This window comes from Anser anser (assembly GCF_964211835.1).
Source record: "Anser anser genome assembly, chromosome: 18".
Taxonomy (NCBI): domain Eukaryota; kingdom Metazoa; phylum Chordata; class Aves; order Anseriformes; family Anatidae; genus Anser; species Anser anser.
Window position 1 is genome coordinate 9,312,938 of NC_139739.1, and position 20,074 is coordinate 9,333,011.

Genomic DNA, 20,074 nt, shown 5'->3' on the forward strand with positions numbered 1-20,074 from the left:
TTGTTTACATTTCCTCACCTATTTTTTTGTCAAAGATTTGGGGGAGTCAGATTAACTGCAAAATTTATTTAGCCTTAAGCTGCATTTGAGTTGACATTTGGCAATTTCTCACACAGTCACAGACTTCAGTTTTGGTTCTTAGTTACGTGAATTATAAGAGGGTCTGCACTTCCAAATTACTACATTCCTGTCTTGGCCTTGGTCTCTACCATGCTCTTCCTCCACGTGCAAGAACTTAGTTGACCCAGGATGACACTGCAGCCTTTCTGCGATTGTAAGACAAGCTCTGTCTGCATCAGAAGTCCAGAACTGAGCTGCAACCCTGTTGGGATGCCTACATTTGACACTTCATGCATGCTGTACTATGGCCAAGCACATAGCTGCACAAATGGCTGATTCTGTTTTGCCTACTGGCAGCCAAGAAAACATGTAAAAACACTAACCTGACATACTGCTGTTTTCCAAGTCCAGTTTGTGAAAAGAAGCATAAAGTAGATTTTTGCATTTTTACTCTGGGTTGCTTTCTTTTGCTGCCTTCCCCTTTGTTTGTTTTTTTTTTTTTCCAGCTTAGGAATTCAGAAGCCCCACAAAGCAGGCTGTCTAATCAGAACTGGCTGCAGGGCAGGTATGTGAAAAATGCAGCTTCTGACAGGGCAGGCCCCTTTCTGGGTAAACACCAGAAGTGACAGGTGAGATGAAAGCATTGCAAAAGCAGCGTTAACTTGTTAACGTGCATGCCAGAGAACAACGCAGTATTACAGGTAGGTAACTCATAAATGCTACTTTAAAAATCACTACAGTTTGAAGAATCTATCCTGTACCTCTACAGCTTCATGCCTTCCTCTAAAATAACTTTGGAAAGCACCACCTTGGTCCACGTGGCAGGTGGGTTGCCATATAAGTGTGTGTTCAAGCCTGGCATCGCTGTTCTTTAAAGCACTCACCCAGAACCCCTCTAGCTCCAGAGAGCTCAAAACCTCAGCGCACACGACACGTGTGCAGGCTCTTTTAGGAACGCAGCAGCTGTGTTTTGTTTGGGAGCAGTTTAGTCAGAGCACAAGTAACAGACGGATCACTTGGGTTTTACAACCTAAAAATGCCCTTTTTAACGCATTTCTCAGCTTTAGGTCTAGGCACACCGCGTAATTAAGTAGCGAACGACATAATTAACGTTATGCCTGGAGCATTGACATGCACAGAAGCGATTTGATTTTTTTCAAGGCAATTTAAGAACCTGAAGATCACCTGCACCTTCAGCGACAACAAAACCTACTGACCGTCCATAAAACCACCAGAGCGTAGCTGGGACTGCAGACAAGCCCTACCTCGTGGCACTGCTCTAACAATTAGCCAACTCAGCCCACCAACGCTGCCCCCCCGCACCCCTCACGAATCCAGCCCTCTCCCGAGGCTTCCCGCCGCCTCTCCCCGGGTCTCCCCCGCGACCCCGCCGGGCAGGAGCCGCGCAGGGCCCGCGGCCGGGGGCAGCCCCCCGGGGCCCGGAGCCTTCTCGCCCCCGACCTCCCGCCGGGTCCCGGCCCTCACCTGCCGCCCAGGAGGCTCCTCGCCAGCTCGGCCAGCGCCCCCGGCACCTCGGCCCGGCTCAGGGCGCCGCTCCCCGCCGCGCCCCACGGCGGCGGCTCCCCCGGGCCCAGCGGCGCGGGGAAGTCCCGCAGGAAGGCGCCGAGGGGAGCCGCGGCCGCCTCCGCTCCCAGCGCCATGGCGGCGCCGCGCTGAGGGGCGGCGGGAGGGGGGAAAGGGCGCCGTGACGGCTCCTTTAAGCGGGGAGGGGGCGGGGCTTCGCGGAGGGGAGGGGCCACGCGGGCACGTGGCCGGACGGGGCGGGGGAGCGGGGGGGGGGGGGGGGGGCACTAGGACCCAGCGCGGGCCCAGGCTCAGAGCGGGGCTCTGAGGCGGGGGGAGGCGGGGTGCACCCGTTACACGTCTCTCAAAGTGGCTGCTGCTAATTGCGTCCACTTATCCCCTGGGACCCTTCCTTACTCACGTAAGAGCACCTCTGGCAAAGAACAGACAGCGTCAATAAACCCCATGGGACCATATTCGTCTCTAGCCGGAATATCCCAAGCACACGGTGAGAGAAAGCCCCGAATCCTAAACCCACAAAGGTAGTAGCGTCAAAAACCCCAAGGAAGTCGGTCTGGAATACGGCCTTACCTCTGCCCTACACCTTCCGGGGCCTTTTGGGTATTTACAGCGTACCAACTGAAACAGAACTGTAGTTTGTTACTTCGTCTACCGACTGATTTTTAATACCATAAGACATACAGGGGCTTTTCACGACTTTCGTTTGTGTTAAACACGTTCAAAGTGTTTTATCAAGACATTAACCCAGATACTCGTTTGGGAAAAAAAACACACTTCAGAACCCACTCCCCTCCTTGCACTGCATCAATGTCTTTAACACTTTGTATCCCCCATCCCCTCCTTGATACTCAAACATCCAGATGTGCACAGGTGACAAACCTTCCAAACAGCAGCAGTTTCCAGCAGGTACAATTAGAAACAGTTTTTTACTTCAGATATTAAGAGCAGTAAGACTTCTCACCTGGTATTAAAACAGCCTCCAGTGGTCACTGGTTATAACAGAACACTTTCACAGGAGGAAGGGATTAAGCAGAAGTGCTAGTTCACATTCAGTGAAGTATTGCTGCAAGCATTTGCACTACCTCAATTTCTTGTTCTCTCCTTCTCTGACATCTCTATTTCAGAGCATTGACACATGTTCTTTCTTCACCATTCTATTGAAAAAGCTAGTAAGCAATGTACCTCCCACTTTTTTTTTTTAATTGCCAGAGAGCTGTGAAAAGAAAGAAGCAGCATAGTTAGTGCTTTTAAAACTTTCTTATTCTTTTTATAACGAGACACTGCAGAGGGGATCCTGCAAAAAAAAATCATCAACTTTGAAAAAGAGAGCCATTATTAAACTTTTTTTTTTTTAGAGTGGGCTTTTAATTCAGTGATAGGAAGGTCAGTTTTGTGAAGGATCTGAGTGTTTTGAATTCCTGCTGAAACTGCTAAGTATTTAGCACTCATGCCAGGCTGAAGCATCTGGCACTAAGTTAACTGTGTTCAGCAACAGAGACTGCTGAGGTTTTTTAGAGATTCCTAAGTCATTACTGTCATGGAGATTCTTATCCCACCCTTTCCCTTTGTATTCCCGTGCTAAACTGCAGTGGTCTGTATCCTATTACCAGTTCCAGGAAAGCAGGCAAAGCTTTGCTGAAGCCAACAGCAGCCTTCCTCAAATGCAGTTGGCAGGATGGGCATCTAAACATTGCTCTTCCCTTTGCTTCCTGGGTGAATCAAGATGTTTTTTTTTCCCCCACATGGGTTGATGTCCTGATGTCCAGATCCAGACTAGATCTGGATGACAAAAATCACTGAGGAGTTTGTCACAACCTGACATAACAACTTGAACACAACAAAATGAGTCCCAACTGAGTTGAGTCCCAAAAATGAGTCCCAAAATGAGTTCCCAACTGAGTCCGTGAAAGCCACAGCAGGTTCTACCAAACATATACTGTTTGAGCATCGGCCCCAGTGGATTTGGCAGAAGAAAATCTATCGAGGTTCAAAACAACTTCCAACTTCATTCCTCCCAAAATTCATTCATGAGCATGAGTCTTGTTCAAGATGTATCCCACATACAATTATCTTTGGAAAAACAAGTACATACTGTGCAGACCTACAGTGGCTTCACATAAGAAAGACCAAAAAGTACTTTCAAAGACTGCTGGGAAACCAGCCAAGAGGGAAAGCTGCAGCATCCTTATGACCACTCCTTACTGGCACTTCCAAGAAAAAAAAAAGTTTTTAAAAGTTGAATGATTTAAATGAGCAACCATAGGTACGGGATGAAGTCACCCCTTCAGTATTACTAGCCCCAAATTCGCCACTGATCACTTTCAGACAAATGTTTTTTGTCTGCATTGTACCCTTTCCCTGTTTCTATCAGACCTGACCCTCTTTTTTTAATTCCTTTCCATATAATCATTAGATCAAAATCTGTATTTTGATACTCTCTATATTCCCGAGCACCGTCTGTCCCTTTTTTGGCATCAACTTTCCATGGAGACCTGCTACTTCTCTCGCCCCAAGCTGACAAAAGCAAGCATCCTAGGAGGTGCTAGTGCCATCTCAGACATGGACAAGCATGCAGCCATATAGCACAGATCAATTCATTTTTGTTTCATCACCTATGGGAGCCAAAACAATCTCCTCTCTTCAAAAGTGACTAACGCTACTTCATGAAGCAACTTTCCTAAATTGTAAAAGCTTTCTCCTGAGTCTTTTCCATGGAATGTAAACCAAAAGTAGAAGAGATTTATTTCATAAGCTGTAACACCTGTTTCTCCAGTAAGAACCACAGACATGATACACACAGTGCTCACCTTACTGTTAGAAACATCTCCAGCAACTTCAGCATTTTAAGAAAATTCTTGCTCTCTCACACCTCATAAAGCAATCCCAGGAATGCGCCTCTTAAGTTTTAAACAGAAACTGGAAGCACTTGTCATCTCCACCTTCTTTCCGCTCCACTCTGAAGACAATCGTCACCACCAGCCTGTGCGCCAGGTCACAGCACTGAGAGCCTGCTGAGGCACATCCTGCAATGCCTTCATTCCTCAGGCACAGGCAGAAAGAAGACCTTTGCCATTTGTGGTAGTTAAAAGGCAGCTACTCAAACCTTCCACCAGAACACTTAAGTGGCTCGTTCTATGCATGACAGAAAGTTCCCAGCACTTAATTTCTACTGGGGCTAATTCAGCAAAGAGATTTTACAAGGAAATGTTTGCCTGAAAATGGCCAAAATAAAAACATAATAAATAAATATATTTTTTAAAATAAAAAAGAAATGGTTGCCACACAGGTCAAATGCCACATGGAATGACTAATGACAGGCTTCCCACAGTAAGTATTGCAGAAATCCCAGCCAGGCATACACAGCAGCAGAAGCTAGCTGAACACACAGGTATTTTTAAAGCAGTATCCTAGCGTATCCAAGCAGGCTACAGGAGTTAAGAAAGGGCTTGAACAACAGAATCAATACAATCCCCTCTGAAAACTACTATAGCTTATGCTAAGCTTTATGGCCTAAGATGTTACAGCAAGATGAACTTCAAGAGAATAAACTACTCAGTCTATGCTAAGGGAGATACAAACTGTTTGTTTTTACCAGAAAGATGATTTAGTACTTGGGATAAAAACAAACAGAAACTACAGAAAAAAAGCTTCTACCTAAATCAGTGTCTTTTAAGTAATACTGTTAAAATATAGGTCATGTTTGAGCTGTAACTATATAAACATTTGATCAAAGAAACAAGAGGGCTGCAGTGTTTTGTGTTTTTTCTTGTTCAGTAACTGCACACAGTGCCAATTAGAACAGCAGGGTTGTACAATACCTTTTGCAGGGACTCATCTTTCCATTCTGAGTCAATCACGTGTCACGTTGCTCTGCATATTCTGCGTTCAAATGCAGCAGCCTTTGCAGTAAGTAAAACCAATGGGATCCTCTCATCCAACCACAACTAGCACTGAAACTGTTTTGGGGATACAGATGATACAAACTGTACTTGATCAGATGGACCGGCTATGTGCACATGGAAGGAAAGGAGAGAGCATTACATATTTGTACAGCACTAGATTTTGTAGTGTGGAACCCAGTGGTTAGATACAGCTCCATATAATGAACCACGAGGACACTCCTCTAATTAGCCAACACTGAAATGACAATGTGGGGTGCAGACATTACAAACTGTATTTGATCAGGTATGATCAGCTATGTGAACAGAGGAAAAGAAGAGCATGAGAGCTCTACCTGTCCTCCAGCAGTGGGAGGAGGTCTCACTTAACTGTGACTCACTGACCTAAAGATACTTGGCTGCATGGACCATTATTTGGGAATCACTGCTCAAGACAGATATTCCCCTTCATATTTGGAATTTCCAATTTGTATGTCTATTGGCATTATTCTCATATATTATTACATGCAGCAGAGAGGCAGATTTGTAGTGCTCTTATTATTGCAGATGTAATTTAAAAATCTGAGGCTACTAATCATTTACTAGAAGATGAGAAGTCAGAGAAAACAAAGCCCATTCCACATCTAAAAGCTACAGCAGCATAACACCGATCTTAATCATCTATTATACTCCTGGCATTTGTATTGCTGACAAAGGCTTTGGAAATGACAGAAGAGGAAAATTTCATTTCCTTTCAATTAGCCACAAGTAACAGTGTAGGTAGACTTTCTCAGTCTCCTTCCTGTTTGTGAAGTCCACTTGGACAACTGAATTCCAATTAAAAGCTTAAAGGCTTAGTCACTAACTGATCATCCAGAACAATTTGTCTGCTGATTAAACCATGATTAAATCTTGGATTGTTATACCGCTTTAACTTTTCTAAGAACAGGAAAGTGATAAAGATCAGAAATACTTAAAATGAACTTAAAGAGAAACAATTTTTTTATAAGAAGTTTATTTTTTTTTTTTGTATTGTGCAGCCGTTATACAAAGTAAGCAGCCAGAGCTGCCATTTTGTCCTTGGGTTTCTTTGGATTGGGTCTTCCCCCAGGCCTCCGGCCTTTACCTCTTCCTCGACCTTGCCTTCTTCCTTGTCCCCCACGGTGCATGGGGTGCCTCATGGCTGCGTGTTTCAGCTCCACCAGGTCTTGAAACACAGGGTCACAGAATACGCAGCCTGAATGCTGGGTCTCATCACCAGGCAGAGGAGATTTGGCTTTGTTAAAATCTACATCCACAAGGGCTGCATCACACAAATCACACGTCTCTGGTGACACTCGGACTTTGTGGGCATTCTCGAAGAAGTGCACAATCACATTGCATTTGTTGCAGGCCATCTTCCACTTGGGACCTGATGTCGAGTCTAGCACCAGAACCCCATTCTCACATTCAACGCACTGCCCAATTCCAAGCATGCTAAGAGAATGCTGGCATGTGGGGTGGGTGCATTCATTACAGCCCATTCCTGGTGGAAGAAGAGTAAAACTATACCACAATGAACCCTTTACATCACCACTGCTCAGTTTGCAGGAAGAGAAACACAGAACTGAAAGACAGCTTAGTATATTACAGGTTTTCTAAACCACTGCACAAAGGAACATATTCCCAAAAGGCAATCTGCCTTTTCAGATACTCAGAATAAACCCTTGCTCTAAATTTTTTTATTAATGGCTTTCAGAATTCCTAGACAATGCCACTGTACAGTACATAAAGCTTGGATATATTAGCGATTAAAAGAAATTGTTTTCAGTGAAACATATGGCTCCTAGCTACTTCATTTAATACTTGCACTGTATGCTAGTAGCATAACACATTTTTAATTAAAAGATGGTAATAAAATGATGCCAAAAAGCTCCTGATATGCAGTCAGAGCTTCCAAGTGCTACCTTAAATTAGTTTTGAGCTCACGTTTATCATACTAACTGCTACTTTTTTCCCTTCTTAGTGTGTTACAAGTTGTTGGAAGACATATCTCTGCATCAAAATACAATCCCCCTACTCTCAGAGAGGGCCTTAAACTATATCCCGTCCATATATTATGCATTAGAAAAGTCACGTACATACAAATAAGTTAATTTCTTATTTGCTTTTATAAAACCTGTTGTGGTCCATTCAACATTCTGAGCATTTCTCTAAAAATTTTAAGACATGGCTATATGACTAACAGTAAAGTGTTTCTCTAGCCACTCCACATAAGCCATTTTAGAAAATCACTTCAAAAATAGCCAATCTTGAAATATTTGAATTCATGCACAAAACACAGCTATTTCAGTGAAAACAGCTTCAGTAAATTCTAGGGCTACTGAAATAACAAGAATAGTTTAAAAAATACTAGCCTCTCTCTTCTGTCTTACAGCAAATGTAGTAAGAGTAGCCTCTCTTGTATTCAATAAAATACACAGGAAACTTCTGCAAAGATGCTAACATCTTTGCTAGTGGTGATTAAAGCAAAAAATAATAGTGTTCAGAAGTGAGTTAACTAACACATTTTGTTCACCCATTTTGATATGAATTTTAGGTATCTAATATAATTTGAGTAGCACTTTATACTAGGCAACCCTCATTAAAAACTATTAAAAAAGCACAGTCGATAAGACTGCACCTAACTTATTTCAAGTGAAGGTGATGCCTGCATGTTCACAAAATTCCTACCTTTTTTCATGTCCCTGAAGGGAGGATGGTTGTAACAGTATGGACAGAGAGGGTAGCTCTTTCCTCTGGATCCAGAAGACCAGAGCACCAGCTCAAAGTCATCCAGGGGGCAACGCAACTCTTTGTAGAGTTTAATTGTACCATTCTGTGGGAGACTGTAGGTGTCATCACAATGAGAGCAGTGCAGACGACTTGGTTTCGCCTGGAAAGAGAATATAAATCTCCAGAATATCTGTAATGTCAGTAGGGTTCAAAACCCACAGGAAATCCAACTGCGACCACTTTCTGGTTTGTTACCCATGGAAAAGCTCCATCAGGCTTCCTGCCTTTCCACCCCTACCCAAGAAATTCATTATTGACAACCACATTTGAATCCAAATTCAGTAATGGAAAAAGGGTTTCTACTCAACGTCGCCTAGCAAGTGAAGTTTAAAATACAAGTGTGACATGAACTTACCTGAATATACTTCATGAAACGATGGCATTTGCCACAGCGGGAAAGAGGTTTACCCGTGGCAGCTAAGGGTGAAAAAGACACTTCCATCAGCTCATCCATACCTGCAGAAAAGATTATCACACTTATGTCAGAATTCTAATTCCTAGGAGGAAACCTCTCACAAAATCATCTACAGGACCTGTGAAGAAGTAATGAGAATAGTCAACAGCTTATTTCAAATAGTTATTGTGAACAGTTTGTTCACAATTCTCTTCTCTGTTTAAGATGACTTTTTATTTAAAGAGTTTTGTAATAAGCACACACGAACACACTAGGGTAAGTGCTTCAGCTAGTCTGCTGCTTTTCAGAACTCAACACTACACAGTCACAAATAAATTTGAAATGGAATTTTAGAGACATGATTATTTCCCTCTGGAGAGCAAATTCATATGACTGGAAACTCCCAGTCACAGCACAATTTTCAGTGAGCCTAAACCTCTGAAAAAGCAACCTAATACTTAAGTACTTTCTAACAGCGTCTTTACAACAATTAAGTAGTTGCATAGAATTTACATGTAAAACAACTTTTACCTGCAATAGAATCCACAAAATAGTGAAATTTTCTTTTGAAGATGTCAAGGGTGTGCTCCAGGACCTGATGGTAATTTGCTTTACCCAGAGCTATTAAGTTGAGTTGCTTTTCCACAGCACTGCGAATTGTAGGAAGAACTAATTCTGCATCTACCAGAAAAACAGAGATATCAGCAACAGAGAAGCAGTAATGAAATACCAAAAACAGTAGGAAACTGCCCAAACTAAAGTGACATCAAAATAAACAAACAAGTTTTAACTATTATAGCTTTTCAAATCAGTGATATTTTCCTAGATGCATCATTTCAGACAGAAACATTACTTATACAGCAACAACCGCCTTTGACATATTGAAGGGGACAAAATATAAGAGGATGGGTTTGGGGGGAGGACTATTTGACTGACCTATTTTGTAATAACCATGAACCAGAACAATTCCAAGATTTGTAGGCTTTAGTCTCCGACCACTCTCTACTGTGACATAGTTTCGCTGGCAAATGTTGTTGATGTGGACTGGAATACTTGCATCAGTTCCTGCCACACAAAGGAAGACAATACATCCATTGAAGCTTTCAAGAAGTTACTTATTTCTGACTTCTCTGGTTTTGTATCATATTACAGCACTTCTTAGCTTAAAATGCATATACTTTCTTACTGCTACCCTGTTTCCAGCGGATAATTTCTCTACCTAGTAACACATATGTTCCTTTGCAGTTCTGGAAAGTCTGAAACATGTATTTTAACCTTAATCCTTTCATTTCTTCCAAGGAATTAGTGACAGAAAGATAGCTATTCTCACAATCACTTGTTCTGGAAAAATACATGGGAGTTCTAGACTATGTTCTTCTCGACTGGACTTGTTTATGAAAATGTATTGAAGGAAGCAAGTCAGATCGAAAAAGAAAAATAATATTGTGATAAATTGTGTAATAAGATACAGAAGGACTACTGGAGCCAGCAAAGCTGAAGCACACTGTTCTGACAGGAAATCATTCCTAAGAATAGGAGTTGCATCCTTCCACACAACACCAGCTCTTTCTAACAAAGAAGTAACAATGATGGATTATGAAAGAACGTTGCTTTGGCCAGAAACTAGGCATAAGAATTAAGAAGGGGAAAGGAATATTGGGGAATAGAGAATCCACTATCCACTAAGAGGTGCTACTGTGGTTCGAGGGGAAAAAGATCATTACTGAACCTATTCAAATGAACACTGAAAGGTCACTGCTGACAAGAGAGAGCTCAGAGAAATGATTCAGACCCTTTGCTCTCTTGATAGACGCATTACAGGATAAAGTAACTTAAGTGAGTTCGTACCAATGCCATGCTTTTCCATCAGAGTGATAAGTTCTGCTTCTGTTAGGTAATCAGGAGGACTGGTTTGCTTTTCCAGCAATTTTATTTCACCAATTGGGAAAAGATCTCCTCTCTCACAGTGCGGAAGGCTCTCTTCTAATGGTATGCTGTGCCAAGGCATAATTTCTGTGAACCCTGGAGGTAAACAAAGTAATGAGAGATTATCTTCACAGCTTTCAAAAGGTCAAGATATATGTTTCTAATTTTACCTTGGGCTACATTATACAGATCAAAGTTTGCCATACGCTGCCATACATACAGACTGTTTGCCATACCATGCAGACAATATTTGAAATACTATATCAAAAGACAAGATGTCCCACGACACCGCATCAAATCTGTTTTGTGGGTGACTTGCGTCAGGATGATGTATGGAGAGTGAAAAAAAAAACAAAAAAACTTTCCTTGAATGAAAGCACAGTTCCAGAAGTCTCACCAAATGGATGGGAAGAGCTTGTTAAGAAAATGCAAATAGGAAGTTGTATTAATGCAATAAAGACTACTGGGACTGCTTGCCATGAAGATCTCAGTGGTGAGGTACTACACTCTTCCTACTGACTGGAAACTGAGTTTCTTACACTTGTGGAAAAAAAGAAATCCATCTTTGTATAATCTAAACCACAAAAGACATTTGCTGTCCAAAAAAAACCCGTCTTTACACTGGCGAGTGTCGCATTAACTCTTGAAACTACTACATGAAAAATAAGACTTTTTCTACTGTAATTGAAGTATGGAAATGAAGACAAAGGTTTGGTCCTTGTGACTTCAATAGCTCCAAAAATAAAAAGTCTTCAAAATCCTACTTGTCCCCAAAACTTCACTTTTATATCCATCCAATGAATATATGGGAAAAAATAATAATCTGTAGCTGACTACTTTCTTCCTGGTTAGTCTTACCTGGTGAAGTTACCACTTTTCCAATACAGGTAAACCGTTCAGGGCCGATACTGAAAGAAATGGTGGTTTGTAGGTACTTGCAATCAGCACTCACAGTGGCAATAAAATGCCTAGTTATATACTCATATAGTCGCCATCCATCTCCACCTGAAGATAAACAAAATCTTAGTCCCACAAACCAAGTCCTGCAGCTCTACATAAAATTTGCACTAAAACTTGCACCAGATTTCCGTGGCTATCACAGGAGAAACTGGTACGTGAAAGAAAATAAAATTTAAAAGTCCATCAAAATCTAATAGTAGGGAGGTTATCCTGCTACGAACAGAAACTAATTCTTACTCTTGTGCTTTCAATATTCCATCTTGCTGTGTATAATAAAAGTCTTACATGGCCATTTAATAACCTTTACAGTTACTCAAACTTTTAACGTACTTTGTTTTTCTATCAGAGATTATTTCACTGATTCCTGAAAATCAGAATTTACCCGTTTTCTACAACAATTAGTTATTCCTAATGAACAGCACAATCCATTTAGTATACTTTAAGTTTTAAATTCTTTTCAGAGATTACAGCATAGAATCAAATCTTACATTTTAATATAAGTAACACAAACCATACAGCCCAATTAAAAATGCAGTTAAAGTCTGATTTACAAACAAAAACATACAATCAAATTTCAATACTTAGAAGCTACTACTGTGGGTCGAATTTCTCTAAAGGAAAGTAAGAAATACTGTGTTAAGTTGACTACTCCTTGTTCTCAACAGTTTTAGGGTGCTGAGAATCAATTACTGAAGAGCAGACCAGCTCTGATCTTCATTGTCATCAGAAATTAAAGTTAAGACTAAGTCTGCTTTCTCTCCAGTTCCTGAAATTCAGATAATTATATTTTATGTTAAAACCGAGGGATTTTCAACCCAGCCCCTGTAACTCAAGGAACCAGTTTCATCATAGTGTTCTAATGCTATTCAATTTGTCTATACCCAATTCTGCTTCTGTTGCAGCTTTCATTGGAGTGATGGGAGGATGGTCCCCTGCATCATGGCCTTTCCTTGGACGATTAATGCCTTCTGATAGCAATGCTTTTACCTGGTGAAGGACAAGAAAGAAAATTGACTGAAGTGGATAACAGGTCTCTACCATCAGGTTAAGAAACTTTTCAGATCAAATTTGTAACAATACAATGTCCATAAATAAAAGCAATTACAGACATTTATTGTTTGCAAAAATCTAGATTAAGACATACCAGGTAAGACATTTCTGAAACACTGACTAGAGAACAATCTGTTGAACAGTACAGGTTTTGCTTCATATACTCACAGTTTCTGCCCAGTAGGGATTATTGGCTTGCTGTCTCAAACATCCTTTCAAGTCAAAGTTTTCTGGATAATGGGTAGTTTCTGTTCGAGGGTAGCTAATATAACCCTGCATATAAAGACGCTCTGCTATTTGCATGGCATGTTGCGGACCCATTCCTGAGATGGAATAGGAGAGAATGAAATCATAATCAGAGTGATGTGTAGATCATTTTGTTTGCTGTGTCCAAAAGTATTCATTATCAAAGCATTTAAATAAATCAGTTTGGCCTTTCTATAAGGCTTCTGTCACCTTGATCTTACCCAGCACTTTGCTTCTGACAAGCTTTCTAAACTTGTTCCTTCCCCAAAAATGATACAATATAGGGAAACGAGGCTATCAAAACATGTATATGCTTGATTATTTCAGCTGAGAAGCCAAGGTATTTTGCTTTATATCAGTGTGAAAATCTGAACTTGTACACATACCTAAAGCAGCACTGGCCACTCGTAGCATTTCTACCGTGTTCAGAGCCAGTGGTCTCTGCTTCACCTTCTCTTTTTTACTCACAGATTCTACCTAGAAAATAGTATTTTTCCAGTAAAAGTTTTGAAGTTTGGTAACTGATTAATATATCATTTCCACTGTGACTAGAACCACATGGTATACCTAACATTACCTGTTGCCATCATATCTGTGGGTTTTTTCTTAGAGCAGTACCACCAATATATTTCTACTTTAGGAAATCTGACTGGAGACAGTTTTACCAAATTGTAAAGTTATAGTCCTGAGGTCCCTTTGTGCTATGTGATTAGACCTGCAACTGGAAATGCAGCAAGGTAGCTTATTGCTATCTTTACTTCTCATTTAACTAAGCAGCACATATGTCGGTGCTACAAGGATTTAATGCTTAATCCAAGTAATGGTCCTAACTATAAGGATCCAGATTTTTAAAAGCATCATGCAGTCTTTGAACCTTGATGGCTGTAAACACTTAAATCCAAACATACTGCCAAACAAGTATTGAACAGAACAGAATTACAAGTTAATTGGCTATAAAGACTGTACCATACACATGATTAAAAATTTAACTGCAGGAATATTGCCATATAAGTAATTAAATTCTGATTTATACAGTGTCTCATGGGAAATAAGAGGTCTGCTTGGAGAGTTCTGAACTGTATTTCTCAGCAGGTTTAGTAATGAAGACTTCCTATCATGAATGATGACCATTTCCAAAGTCAATATTAAGAATGGGATTTCTGTTGAGATGACCACAGTAGCATAATATGAACTACAATCAAGAATCTCTTGACTTTTATTCTATTTTATATAAAGTTGAATGGAATAAATAATAATAAAAAAGAAGATACAGATGATATTCTACACCCCTCTTTAACAGAAAACAAAATGCAGTAGATGAGATATTAAACAGTATTTCATTAATGTGAAACGTGCTCTATCAACACTTCATACATATTTGTACCTTTGCTTCTTTTGCCATCTTCGTTATATTCAGGAACATTTGAGCAATCTCACGATCAAACACCCGCACTCTATCCCAATCCAAAGTGAGAGAACTTTCTTTTTCAGGATTCACCTAATGGTCAAAAAAAATTTAATTGCCACCAACACTATTAACGAAAGTGTGAGAATGCACATTTCCAACAACAATCCAGCAAGTAAACCCTAATAATACCCATTCTGCAACACAAGTGCTCCAAACATGCAGTTATACTCTTTTTCCCAGGGACTTCTGAGAAAGATAGAGTATGTTGAGTTCAGGAGCCATGAGAATGACTAGAATTATTCTTGCAGTTAATTGAAATACCACACTTATTTTAGTGCTAGGAATAGCAAGAGGTAAAGCAGGCAGAAATTTAAAGTTTATCATTTTGATCTAGCAAAACTAATTCTTTGTATTAAAAGTAAAGTGTAACTAGGTCATGTTTCAAGTCCCACATACAAAAATAAATATGAACCAGACAATATGAGAGCATGAAACTCTGAAAACAGCCACCAAATACTTCCTGGCATGACACACATGAATGAGATGTATCAGAAAACAGATGAGAGTAGATGCTAGATTTCTTTTCTATTATTATTATTTTAAAATCTAAAAATGGCAACTTTTTACCATCTATCTTTTATTTGTTTAAACAATCCTTGTCATCACAAGCAGTAAAATCATGTTAGTTTGCTCTGAGAGCTTGGACAGCAGTAAGGCTATAAAACTGCCATAAGCTGCCAAAGTATTCAGAGGACTCAATTGCCAATTAACACAATGAGCATTTTATTTGCTTTAAAATTCCAATACTCAGCAATGCCAATGTTTGCTGGCAGCCTAATTAATTCTTGGATTCAAATTAACACCACAGTCAGTCCAAGGACCCCAGGGAACAAAAGCAAACCGTTTCAAGTAGTCTTTCTGGCTGAGTCTAAGCTTAGCTGGTTAACACTGAAGAATTCTTATAAGCAGCACACAATAACCACTTTAATACAAAAAACTGACATCCTGGAATCTGTTCTAGAGAGAGTGGTGACACACGTGAACTGAATAAAAGCACACAAGTAAATTGTAAGCATTGTGAATTCTTGTCAGCAGCTACAAATTTATGAATGGACAAAATGGAAATAAGCACATTTCTTTGTATATGAGGAACACATATTTTTACCAAACAAGTATTGTAAAGCTTACTTTAGCTTGCAGCACCCAGTAAGTCTCAGGCTTAAATGACTGGATTTTGTCATGCCTTTCAACACAGAATCCAAGTGTTGGCGTCTGACATGGCCCAAAGGAGATGAGAGAGCTGTCTAAATTTCCATATTTCCCCTGAAAATACTTAGTCTGAAATCTAAGAAAAAAAATACAGGAACAAGTACATTACTATCCTCATTCCCACGAAAAGCAAAAAAAATCACAAACTTTTATAGACATAAATGAATAATCTATTAAGTCATTCAGGTATTTGTCAAAAAAAAAAAAAAACAATCTCAGAAACATCAAGTCTTAAAGCTAAAGAAGTCATTTGCCTCACAGAATCTTGTTTATTCACAAAGAAATGTGGGAGCAAGTCATAAAGGAAGAGTATATAATAGCTGCTGATGTCCTTTATCTTAGCTCAGTTAAAGCCATAACACTTTCTTCAAATTTCTTTTTATTTGTCCATGCATAAAATTGTTTGGTTTGGTGCTCAGCAGAATTAGCCACTACAGGTCTAAGGCATATTTTGTGGACAGTGCTGTATTGCTGAACCTTTCACAAAACCGTCTGTAATCTATGCTGTCACCTTGTAAATGCACAGCCAATTCTAAGGTCCAGCTCCTGGCGGGCATCCACTGACAGAGCTTCATTGCGATTGGGTTCTCCCAAATGATTCATGGCATTGCAGATGTCTGTGTCAGTAATGGAACTGAATTTAGCTCTATAAATCGTCCTTTCGCTGCTACGAGGTTTGTTCATAACAGGAAGAACAGCATCAAGAACCTAACGAAGATCAGAAGCATATTTTGTAAGTAATTGAAAGCTAAGGGCTTAAGTCATTTTCTTCTCTTTAGAGGAGAAAAAACCCACACACTCCCCACAAAACGTTTGCTGACACAATTATTTTCTTCATTCGGAAGATGTCATGGCAATACATTAACCGATAAGAACAGTATTTGTCATACTCTCAGAAGTGTATTAAGAATGAGCAAAATTGAAGGATTTATTTATTAAACAGCAACTGCCGGAAGTGAAGCACTATTCTTAACTATGGGCAAATAAATCCACCAGTGCAGCTGCAGCATCTTTTGGTAAGTATGTATCTGCTTCTATCCCAGTTTACTTCTATGTATTACCAGGGCACAGTTATGAAACAGTGGTATTTAAAGAACTTAAACACTTGATAAAATGAGGTTCTTTAAAAAAAAAAAAAGACAAAAAAATAGCTTTCATTTAGACTTCTGGGAATAGGATGTTTAAAAAATAATCATTGTGCAAAATTTTAGTTCTATACTTTTTGTGGGCAGAGTCCAAACTCTTGCTGCTGTAAGCAGCCACTAAGCTGCTTAAACTCTTGCTGCTTAAAAGCAGCCTCTAAGCTCAAAAGAGTCTTAATCACCTAATGAACCAAGTATGATAGAAATTAAGTTTTATAAGGATGGCAAAATAACTACTCCAGCTTTGAAACAGTCTGATTCTTAAAGCACTGGAATGTTTGAACATTTAAGAGACCTTCTTATTCACCTCAGATGAGCAACACCTATGAAATTGTTTATACTTTTTAACTGACAAATTAGAGCTCAAAAACATTTATTTCCACCAAGGCCCTCCATGCCTTTAAATCTTTATTCAACTTAGTTTAAATTTTACTGTATATCAGTACATCAGAACATAATGGTAGTACTGTATGCCACAAACGAATATATTACAGTATTATGAATCTTAGAAAGAAACCTTACTTCAAAACAGATGTTTTCTCCTTCCTTATCACAGTCCAACCACAAGACAATGCAATCACAGCCTCTTCCCTCCACCTGTGAAAGAAATTAGCACAGCTCTTCAGCAATTCAAAAAATTCTCACTAACTGTATAGCTTTTATTTCTATTTCAAAGGTAAATTATTTGGTGCAAAAAGGGTTGGAAGAATATATTAGAAGTGACAACAAGTCTGCTGTACTTAAACAGTGGTTGAAGAGAGAAGCAAGCTGTGGTTCCAGGGACCAGAAGCCTGCCTACAAGATACTTTTCTGCAGAATATGAACAAAAATCAGCACAGCTCTACAACAGTGGAAGTCTCCTAAACTCCTGGCCCAGTCTGTGTGTGCAACTTCGGGCACAGTTCCTTACTCTTTCTGCGTCTTAATTCCCAGATAATTTAAAAATACATATATTTTTATTTTTGTTATATATATATATATATATAAATACATATTCTATATATTTATTATATCATATATATATATATATATATATATATATATAAAAATCCCAAGAACCCTTTTCCTAGCTTGTAAAGGTACCATGAAGTCTAAACTTATCTTACAGAAATCAGTCTTATACTACAAATACCTCTTTCCAGAAAGACTATTATTTTGCAAAGGCATCCAAATGGCCACTTTCCTCTCAGAGGCACATGTGAGAAGTGATCAATAATCAGAGACATTTTAAAGCATTTACAAGCTAGGTCTTGCATGTGCTGCTACGAGCCAAACATGTATCCAACATCCCAAATTTTGAGAAGCAAGATACTGACAGCCAAAAAAAAAAAAGAAAACAGAGCAAAGGCATGTGTCAATTCAACAAGGCAAAGATTTCAGAAGGCATAAAGAACAATGAAATTAAAAAAAAGATCTAATCTTTAACAAAAAGCCGCTCTCTGCAGGGAAGAAAGCTCTCATTTGGGAATGTACTCGTTTACCTTTGACTCTAGAACAACTCTAGAATATTGTATAACGTACTGCCAAACGCTGCCCACTTCAGGGAAGTAGGAGAATATAAATAAATCAAACATTCAACAGCCTACAATGTGAGGAACAGTACCTTCTGATGGCCTGTTTACCTTAGTAGAGGGAAGGTATGTAGCAAGTATTTTGAAGTACAGGGAATCCTTTGACATTACCCTCCAATAGAAAACTATCTATGGTGAAAACAGACTCTCTTTCTTATATTAGTGAAGGTAACTGATCCACTCTAAGAGCTGGGAGAAGATTACATTTCTAGTTCTTAAATAGTGCTAGCTAAACTGTAAGATTTTTTTTTTAATAAAGCCAGGCTAATTCACAGCAAAATGCTACACCATTTTTTGGAAATTAGTAGTAATTTTTATTGCTTTCCAGAACCACAGAATAGTTTCACTTATTTCACTTTTCTTGGAATCATAAAAATAGATCTCACCGCTTTGTGTTCAACAGAGGAAGAATAAGGACAACATATCCGTGAAGAAAATATGCTCCAGAGGAAATAAAACAAAAGAATGACAAAACTGAAAGATGCATCTCAAATACACCTCATAAGAAAGCATACCTGTAAAAACTTCACCATTGTCAGTTTGGGATTAGCTTCCTTCTTTTCTGTGGGAGCTTTACTAAAAAGTTCTGCTGGATCCACCTTGTCCCAACTGTTGTATTTTCCTGAAAAGCAGAAGTGTATTAAGTTGAGTTATAAACATATTTAAAAAAGCAAAACAAAACATTACTTCATAAAACACTCGGCTTTCAAAATTTGTCTTGGAAAGCTTTCTGCCCTAATACATCTTGCTTTACTGGTTATCTAGGGACCCCTTAACTTTTTGTGTGAATTGCAGCTCTAATTTTGAGACATGATAGAAGGAAAAACAAAATACTATTCACCTTTCAGAAATTTTAACATGAGCTATTAAAAAAACTCTTTGTACAATTAACCGGTCGTGATGGGGGTGGAGGGGGGGTCTATTTTTCCTTGTTTTCACAGCACACATAAAACGTGCGCACTGCAGACTGTTTTACCACTCATTACTTTTGGCCAGTTATTATGTCTCAGCCTTGTTATGCTATGGAGCATCCTGTGTCATCACCTTCTCATATCGCTGCATTTGTTCATTTCCATTTCCCAAAAGTACTTGTTGGTGATAATGGTTAGCAATTACATGACACCGTACCTCTTTAAAGCACTGTGTAAATAACTCAGAACTTAGTCCTTAAAACTTGTGAGGTAGTTAGGATCAGAGAAAATAGAGTACTCACGTGATTAATTCAACACTTCAAAGCAAGTTAGTGACAGGATTCCTTGCACGTGATCCTTACCACATTTCTATTTTGTACTAGCTCACTATGGTGCTTTAGAGATTATGCTTTTGGACTCTATTCCTGAATTACTTTTCATTGACAGTAGCAAATTTTTAATGCTTAATAAACTGACCTCATCTGCCTTCTTTTTCCAATAATGTTATTCAGGTACTGAAGAGATAAATTGCATGCCTACAGTCATGCAAGAAGTCAGCCAGAGAACTAGAAACAAGCCAGGAACTGCTGACCACAAGCAACCTTGTCACCCTCCCTTCCTCTCTAGTTTTCTTTAATGCTCTTCCTGAAGAAAACAGCGATCGTGGAAACAGTTAAGTCCTTAACAATTTTACAAATCATATCAGTTAGAACATTTCATGAACAAATACCTATGAAATCCAAAGTCATGACATGACCACACACAGATGTCATCTTGAAATGGGCGCTCTGTCCAATAAATGATCCAGTGTACTCATGCACAGAGCATGCACCATTCAGTCCTTTGCGAGAGGACATGTTTCCTGTAAGAATAAGGTAATTATCAATGGGATTTAAAACA

The 20,074-nt window shown here is 39.4% G+C and overlaps 2 protein-coding genes across 15 annotated transcripts in view; both read right to left on the reverse strand.

Moving 5' to 3' along the window:
* Positions 1-1,755, reverse strand: part of PPM1F (protein phosphatase, Mg2+/Mn2+ dependent 1F) — a 43,498-nt gene extending 41,743 nt beyond the window's left edge. For all 10 annotated transcript variants that reach the window (XR_014573511.1, XR_014573512.1, XR_014573513.1 and 7 more), the window contains exon 1: positions 1,546-1,755. Coding sequence is in view for 7 of the 10 variants with exons in the window: in XM_083803651.1 (XP_083659777.1) it covers positions 1,546-1,721 (176 nt within the window). In the remaining 3 variants the exon portion in view is untranslated. The remainder of the gene's footprint in view (positions 1-1,545) is intronic.
* Positions 1,756-4,926: 3,171 nt separating this feature from the next.
* The window catches only part of TOP3B (DNA topoisomerase III beta), an 84,784-nt gene continuing 69,636 nt past the window's right edge, over positions 4,927-20,074 (reverse strand). For 4 of the 5 annotated variants that reach the window (XM_083803555.1, XM_083803556.1, XM_083803554.1 and 1 more), the window contains exons 3-18: positions 19,905-20,036; positions 18,779-18,885; positions 17,215-17,289; positions 16,062-16,258; positions 15,470-15,626; positions 14,258-14,371; positions 13,260-13,350; positions 12,796-12,950; positions 12,459-12,564; positions 11,476-11,622; positions 10,540-10,713; positions 9,628-9,756; positions 9,223-9,372; positions 8,653-8,753; positions 8,196-8,397; positions 4,927-7,008 (exon numbers count right to left, since the gene is read on the reverse strand). In XM_083803555.1, coding sequence (XP_083659681.1) covers positions 6,527-7,008; positions 8,196-8,397; positions 8,653-8,753; positions 9,223-9,372; positions 9,628-9,756; positions 10,540-10,713; positions 11,476-11,622; positions 12,459-12,564; positions 12,796-12,950; positions 13,260-13,350; positions 14,258-14,371; positions 15,470-15,626; positions 16,062-16,258; positions 17,215-17,289; positions 18,779-18,885; positions 19,905-20,036 — 2,519 coding nt within the window. In that variant the 3' untranslated portion in view covers positions 4,927-6,526. Of the gene's footprint in view, positions 7,029-8,195; positions 8,398-8,652; positions 8,754-9,222; positions 9,373-9,627; positions 9,757-10,539; positions 10,714-11,475; positions 11,623-12,458; positions 12,565-12,795; positions 12,951-13,259; positions 13,351-14,257; positions 14,372-15,469; positions 15,627-16,061; positions 16,259-17,214; positions 17,290-18,778; positions 18,886-19,904; positions 20,037-20,074 lie in introns of all 5 variants that reach the window. The other variant, XM_083803558.1, reaches the window with a different exon arrangement.